Source organism: Octopus bimaculoides, chromosome 13, assembly GCF_001194135.2.
Source record: "Octopus bimaculoides isolate UCB-OBI-ISO-001 chromosome 13, ASM119413v2, whole genome shotgun sequence".
NCBI lineage: Eukaryota > Metazoa > Mollusca > Cephalopoda > Octopoda > Octopodidae > Octopus > Octopus bimaculoides.
In genome coordinates, this window is record NC_068993.1 from 17,581,860 (window position 1) to 17,589,513 (window position 7,654).

The window sequence follows — 7,654 nt, forward strand, 5'->3', positions numbered from 1 at the left end:
CACACACACACACACACACACACACACACACACACACAACACACACATATCTGTATATAAAGCCTGAGGCAATTACAAGAGAAGTATTTGGCTAAGAGTAAACTGTTATTCCTGAAGAAGGCTTTTGATAGAGTACCACATACAGTAATCTTGTGGTCAGTAAGAAAATTAGGGACTGATGAATAACTTGTGAGAGCAATGCAATCTATGTACAAGGATGTAGTAAGTAAAGTGAGAGTCAACAATGTATTCAATGAGGAATTTACTGTGAGGGTTGGAGACCACCAATGCTCAATTCTCAGCCCTATTTATCTCCTATTCATCATAGTCTTACAAGCCATCATAGAGGAGTTTAAGACTGGCTGTCCTTGGGAGCTCCTATATGCTGATGACTTATTTCTCATATCTGAATCCATAGAGGAATTAGAGAAAAAATTTCAGAAATGGAAGCTAAACCTGGAATTGAGAGGCTTTAAAGTGAACCAAGAAAAAATTAAGGGTTTTAGTAAGTAGAAAAAAAGACAGGACCTTAGTACCTTCAGGGAAATGGCCTTGCTTGATATGCAGAAAAGGAGTAGGTATAAGCTTTATATGTTGTATGCAATGTAAGCTGTGGACATACAAGAGATGTAGTGAAATTACTGGCAGCCTAACTGAAAACGTAGGTTTCATATGTGGTAGGTGCACTGGAGCAGTTCATACTAGCACACCAGAAACTCAGTCTCCTAAATACTCAGCCAGTTCACTAGAAGTAGTTGATAGCTTTTGTTGCTTGGGAAATGTAATTAGCAAGGAAAGTGGCTGCTCTGAAAGCATAGTAACCAGAGTAAGAACAAACTGGAAAAAGTTCAGAGAGTTACTACCACTGCTGGCAAAAGATTGTTTCCCTGAAAGTGGAAGGCAGATTATATGATACTTATGTTAGAACTGCAGTGCTGCATAATAATGAGACATGGACCTTGAATGTAGAGGACATGAGAAGACTGGAAAGAAATGAAGCTAGCATGCTCTGTTGGATGTGCAAATTAAGTATGCGTGAACGTCATAGTATCAACGTGCTGAGAGAAAGACTGGACATAACAGGAATCAGATGCAGTGTGCAAGGAAGAAGATTTTGCTTGTACAGACACATAATGAAGACAACTGTAAAAAGAAGTGCCAAGCACTAAATGTGGCTGGAGCCTGTGGATGAAGTGGTGAAGGTTGGTCTCAGAACCATGACCCTCACAGAGGAAATGACAAAGGACCAGGATATCTGGTGATACAAGGTTTTTAATGAAAACTTGCTCAAAATTATGAAACCAACTTCTAAAAGCACTGCATAGGAATAGTATATAATATATATTTTTTTGTGTATATATATTTGTGTGTGTGTGTGAGTGTGTGAGCACCCCAATCAATCAATCTTCCCCTCATGAGGCCCTCCCCCTTCCACCATCCCAATACCACTTTTCTTGCATCCCACTCAGAACCATCTCATTCATCAGCCATTCTTCATCCATAAATATTATTCTCAACACCCACATGTTACTGTGGCCTTCGCCCCCCCTCCCTGGGCGACCAAATTATCTCTTCTCATGCATTATGCTTATCTTGTCTCTACACCACTCCTACAACCAACCCAAACACATCATCTCTCTCTCCCCCTCTTTCTCTCCTCCCCTGTCATTGGTATTGTTACTATCATACTAATAGCATCCCTGTAATGTCACCTTTCCAACTTGTGCACCCCTTCCCTCAATCCTTATAGATGTTGCCTACCTCCCTCTCCTACATCCCCTCTCTCACACTCTTGCAATCCCACCATCAGCTATTAATTCTGCTACCTGAGGCGTCACCTGGGGCGACCCCATTACCATTGTCTGTCTCCTTGGTGATACCTCTAATTCATTTTCACTCTTTCTCCTAAATGTGAGTAGCCATGTAGCTCCTCCACAACAAGAACCTACTCTAAACTAACCACTTTCCTCCTACCTTTATCCCCATCTAAAATACAGAGGCAACACCTTCCCTCTCCGGGACTGTTGACTTGTGAGCTACATGGTGCCCTTTCTTTTTGTACAATCAGCATGATGGCACAAAAAGAAAGGGCACCTGGCACACTCTGTAAAGTGGTTGGTGTTAAGAAGGGCATCTGGCCATAGAAACCATGTCAAAGTAGACATTATGATGCATTCTTTAACTCACTGGATCCTTGTCAAACTGTCCTACCCATTCCAACATGGAACTTGGGTATTAAATGATGATGATGATGGGGGGGGGGGGAGGTGATGACGTATTAATTATCTATTTATATGTACATATATATAGACAATGGGCTTCTTTCAGTTTCTGTCTACTAAATCCATTCAAAAGACTTTGGTCAATCTGGGGCTATTGTAAAAGACACCTACCCTTGGTACTGTGCAGTGGGATTGAACCGAACACTGTATAGCTGGGAAACAAGTTTCTCAACATCAAATAGTAAAAGACAAAAACAAAAAAAGATTTATATCAAAGATTTTGGGAGGAAAGATAACGTCTTTATCTATTTATGTACTTTTTGTCTGCTAGTCCATTTGTCTGTCCATCTATCTATCTATCTATCTATCTATCTATCTATCCTTCCTTCCTTCCTTCCTTCCTTTCTGTCCATCCATTCATCTGCCCACCCACTTAACTATCATTGATTCACTAACTAGCTAGCTAATGAACTAACTAACTAACTAACTAACTAACTATCTCACTAACTAACTATATGTGATTTCCTCTTTTCTTTCTATTGATGTATGTGTTTGTCTGTTTATTGGCAAGCGGATGTATGAGTTATGTTGTTAATTTTCTCCATTTCATGAATGGTTGGAAATGACTTTCTTGTGTTGATATAATAATCAACAACATATTTTTTTTCTTTTGGTTTTGTGGCTTCCAGAAACCAGAAATGTAATGGAACATATTTTAGGCAAAAGGTGTGTGTTTAAGAGTACATTAGTCAAAGCTTATTGCCACCGTGTATAGTTTTCTTTAAATTTTTTTATTTTTATGTTTCTACCAGCTCACCCACTAAATAATCCTTTCTATTAAAGGCACAAGGCATGGAATTTTGGGGACTGAGGGGTAGCTGATAACATTGATGCCTGTGCGCAACTGGTACTCATTTTATTGACCACCAAAAGGACGAAAGGCAAAGTCCACCTTGGTGGAATTTGGACTCAGAATGTAAAGATAGAGGAAATGCTGCAAAACATTTTGTCCGGCATATTAAAGATTCAGCCTGCTCACCACCACCCACTTAATGATAATGGTTCCAAATTTTGGCACAAGGCCAAGAAGTTTGGGGAAAGGAACAAGTTAGTTACATCAACCCCAGTTCTCAAAATGGTATTTATTTTATCGACCCCCAAAAGGATGAAAAACAAAGTCAACCTCAGTGGAATTTGAACTCAGAATGTAAAGATGGACAAAACGCTGCAAAGCATTTTGCCTGGCATGCTAATGGTTCTGCTAGTTTAAAATTTTGCCACAAGGGCAACAATTTTGATGGAGGAGATGAGTAAATTACATCACCCCAGTGTTCAACTGGTACTTAATTTATTGACCCTGAAAGGATGAAAGGCAAAGTCAACCTCGGCAGAATTTGAACTCAGAGTGTAGTGATGGGTGAAATACCACTAAGCATTTCATCCGGTGTGCTAATGATTCTACTGGCTCACTACTTTAATGATGAGGATAATAATAATTAGTAATAATAATACATATCTTGAAAAAGTGTAGAAAAATAGAAAATTGTATGGGTTAATTTTATGAATATTTTGTTTATTTATTTTCAAGAATTATCCATGAAAAAATGGATGTCAATAAATACATTTAGTTTTTTTAAAATGTCAGAAACTGATCATAAATATGTCAAAAATTTATATTAAAATGTCAAAGAGCAATATTAAAATATTTTTAAAATGCTTTGAAAAAATATGTATTTATAGTATTTTTGTGTTTATCATTAAATTTTTGTTGTTATTTGTAGGAACAAGAATCAAGCAACCTGGATCCTTATGAGGAACGCTTACATTTTGGCAGAATAACAAAGACTCTTGTAGAGTCCAAAGTCGGAGATGTTGCTAGCAATTTCTTTCTGATCTGTGGCAGCAGGGTTTTTAACAAAGACATGGCTAACTTTCTCACTGAACTAGGACTGTCTGAAGAACAGTATTTTGTATTTTGATGATGACTATTGATATAATAATGATTATGGAGAAAACATTTTATATGTGATTCTATTGTAATGTTCTGTTATGAAACTCAACTGAGGTGTCAGAGTATTGCTAAGCAACACGTTTCAAAAAAATTATTTTTTAAAATATATATTTCAAATGTCAAAAGTTATTTTCTATAATGTCTGTAATTTTCATTGCCACAGATGTGAGATAGTGAGAAATATGATAACTAAACGGTCAGTATGCTAATCACAACCTATAATTAATAAAAATGAAAGATATGAGTTGGATGAGTCGCAAGATATTTTAGAAACTGAAAATCTGGCAACTTAATGAATTATAGTGTATTTGGTTGTTCCTCCTGTTATTGAGTTGTCAACATAGGCTCAGAAATGGCTGTGTGGTTAAAAGATTTGCATCACAGATTCACAATTATGTAATCCTGGGTTTGATCCTGCTCTGCAGAAATTTGGTAGAGTGTCTTGTCATAATCCAAGCTTCATGAATGAAAGTAATCATTATCATTATTTAACGTCTGTTTTCCATGCTGGCATGGGTTTGATGATTTGATAGGAACTGACAAGGCCAAGGCCCACATCAAGTTCTATAGTCTGTTTTGGCTTGGTTTTTACAGTTGGGTGCCTTTCCTAATGCCAACCACTTTACAAAGTGTACTGGATATTTTTTTACTTGGTACTATCATCAGTGCTTTTTGCATGGTACCGTGGCACCACCACTAGTGTTTTTTACATGATACCATCATCAGTGTTTTTTATGTGGTACCATCACCAGTGCTTCTTATGTAACACCATCACCAGTGTGTTTTACATGACACCATCATCAATGCTTTTTACATGGCACCAGCACCAGTGCTTTTTATGTGGTACCAGTAAGCTGAAGGAAAATGTGCAAAAGCCTGTCAGATGGACTGAGCCTGGTCTAAGTTGCTAGACTCAAACCATTGCCTGGGTTTAAAGCCATCAATAGCTCCTTAGGTATCTTCAACAAAGGTTTTTTTTGCCTATAGTGGTGGGTGATCTAGAGCAGCTCTAATATCACAGTGGAGATTACCTACTTCACTGGTTAGAGACATATTCACTCCTGCATTTGGAGACAAAGTACAGCAGCACCCTCAGCATGCAAGTGTTTATCCTAAATGTTGAGGATAATTCAAACTCTTGCTGCAGCAATTCATAATTTTTTTTCTCTCCTCTCGCTACTTATTCATGAAAGCCTTGTGAAATGGCCATAAAAATTGCACCTCCTTCTCTGACTATGCTATAAAAAAGTAAACAAAAACAACTACTAACTGATTATTGGTCATCCACATGACAGTTGAGACATACCTGAACTTTGCAAATGCTTCCTATAAGTTGATCTTTGCATGATGTCATAAGCAATATGATCCTGGTATAAGGAGAAATATTTACAGCAGGAATACCTCAGGGAACTGTATTAGTGCCATTGTTTCTGATAGCTGACTGACAGTTGAGACATAGTTATAAACATTATATAAACAACAAGAGTGTCTGTCAGCTCTAAAGAATATACCTTCTCATCACTTCTATCAGCTTTATAATAATTACTATTTCTGTTATAATTATCCTCATCAATATCGATTATTCATTAAAGGTGGCGTGCTGGCAGAATTGTTAGCATGTCGGGCAAAATGCTTAGCTACATTTCATCCATCTTTATGTTCTGAGTTCAAGTTCTGCTGAGGTTGACTTAGCCTTTCATCCTTTTGGTGTTGATGAAAGAAGTGCCAGTTGAACACTGGGATTGATGTGATTGACTTATCTCCTCCCCTCAAAAACTGCTGGCCTTGTGTCAAAATTTGAAAGCAATATCAATTATTCATCTATCTTTCGTCCCTTTATAACTGATCCTATTTCGGAGCCTTCTGGGGTTTAACTATCATTGGGGACTCTAAGTCTTCCATTGTAATTCCATTCACATCTAGGATGCTTTATGGGAAACATAAATTGACAGTTCTATATTTAAGAGATGAAGAATTATGTACATTATTTACATTTGACGGATATTTGTCCTCATCTTGTTTGTTGTTAACACAACGTTTTGGCTGATATACCCACCAGCCTTTCCTCTTCATACACTATGATTATCTCCCACTCCTTATCTCTGCCCTCAATACCCTGCTCACTGTATCACTGCTTTCCCCCACCCCATCTTTATACTCAGGTTTTCACCAGTTACTGCAATCCTCACTTCCTACTTACACCTTTTTGGCAATACCTGGCTACATATATTATGACCTCTGTACCTTGGGGGCATGCTGTGGCAATTGCCACCATTTATCTCTCTTGTGCTTACTCTACCATTCCATTTATGCTCTGATCCCTGTTACTTGTGAGTATATCTTGGCACTTCACCACTCCTGCTCTCTGTTGCACTTTTGCTGTTACCCACTCACTCACTCTCTCTCTCTCTCTCGCTCTCTTTCCCTTGTTCTTCCCTCTGGCTGGATAGCCATGTATCTCTTCTACAGCAGCACACTTGTTTTTGCCCCCATTCTTGATCATTCTTTCTCCCCTCCTCTTGTTTTCTCTCTGGCTAGGTAACCAAGTATCACCTTACATCAGTTTGGATTACCTTGATAATTTTGTATTGACATATATTTTCGAGGATATTATTATTAATTCTAATAATGCTGTCTATATGTGTGTGTGTGTGCATGTACATGTGTATAAGTATATGTTAATGCAATTGAAACAATTGTTGAATTTTTAAGGTGAGATCTAAAATAAAGATATGATTTTCTTTGTACATATTATTTGTTGTCAAATACTCCAAATTTCTTGAAATTCTACAAAAGGATTGTCGGATTTACCTGTCTTACAGGAGGATTTATCTGGGGTTTGTCATCTACTTACATTTACTGGTATCTGTTTATTAGAAATTTAACCATATTCTTTTATACTGTGTGCTTAATCGATATCTGCCAGGATTTTTTTAATCCTATTTTTTTCCTCTAATTATATATATATTACATCATATGTAAACAAACATAAGTTTGTTTATGAAGCACTGAAATGTACTGTAGTACAAGTAGAAAGATATATTTTTTCGAAGCATAAGTACTGACAGAACAGCATATATAGGATAAAACCCTTACAGAGCATAAAAATTGCTGACAGATTTTTCTGCTCTCTAAGGATTTTATCTTGTATATTCTGTTCTATCAGTACTTACATGTTGAAAAAGATATATCTTTCTACTTGTAATATATATATATATATATATATTTTTATATCAATGACAAAATGAGATGTCAAAGGAATAAATGATTACCTTATGAACTTCATTAGCTTACAGCTGTTTCTGGCTTGAAATGCAGTAGACTCATGGTTGAGTGCCTGAGTAACACACTATTATAGCTTCATTGGAACCTTGAATATGAAGTGTTATTTATTTGGGAAAAGAATTATATATATATATAT

At 36.9% G+C, this 7,654-nt stretch overlaps 1 protein-coding gene across 2 annotated transcripts in view; it reads left to right on the forward strand.

The window, feature by feature from the left end:
- The window catches only part of LOC106884323 (NADH-cytochrome b5 reductase-like), a 130,850-nt gene extending 123,220 nt beyond the window's left edge, over nucleotides 1-7,630 (forward strand). For both annotated transcript variants that reach the window (XM_014935652.2, XM_014935653.2), the window contains exon 7: nucleotides 4,004-7,630. In XM_014935652.2, the coding sequence (XP_014791138.1) occupies nucleotides 4,004-4,201 (198 nt within the window). In that variant the 3' untranslated portion in view covers nucleotides 4,202-7,630. The remainder of the gene's footprint in view (nucleotides 1-4,003) is intronic.
- The last annotated feature ends 24 nt before the right edge of the window (nucleotides 7,631-7,654 follow it).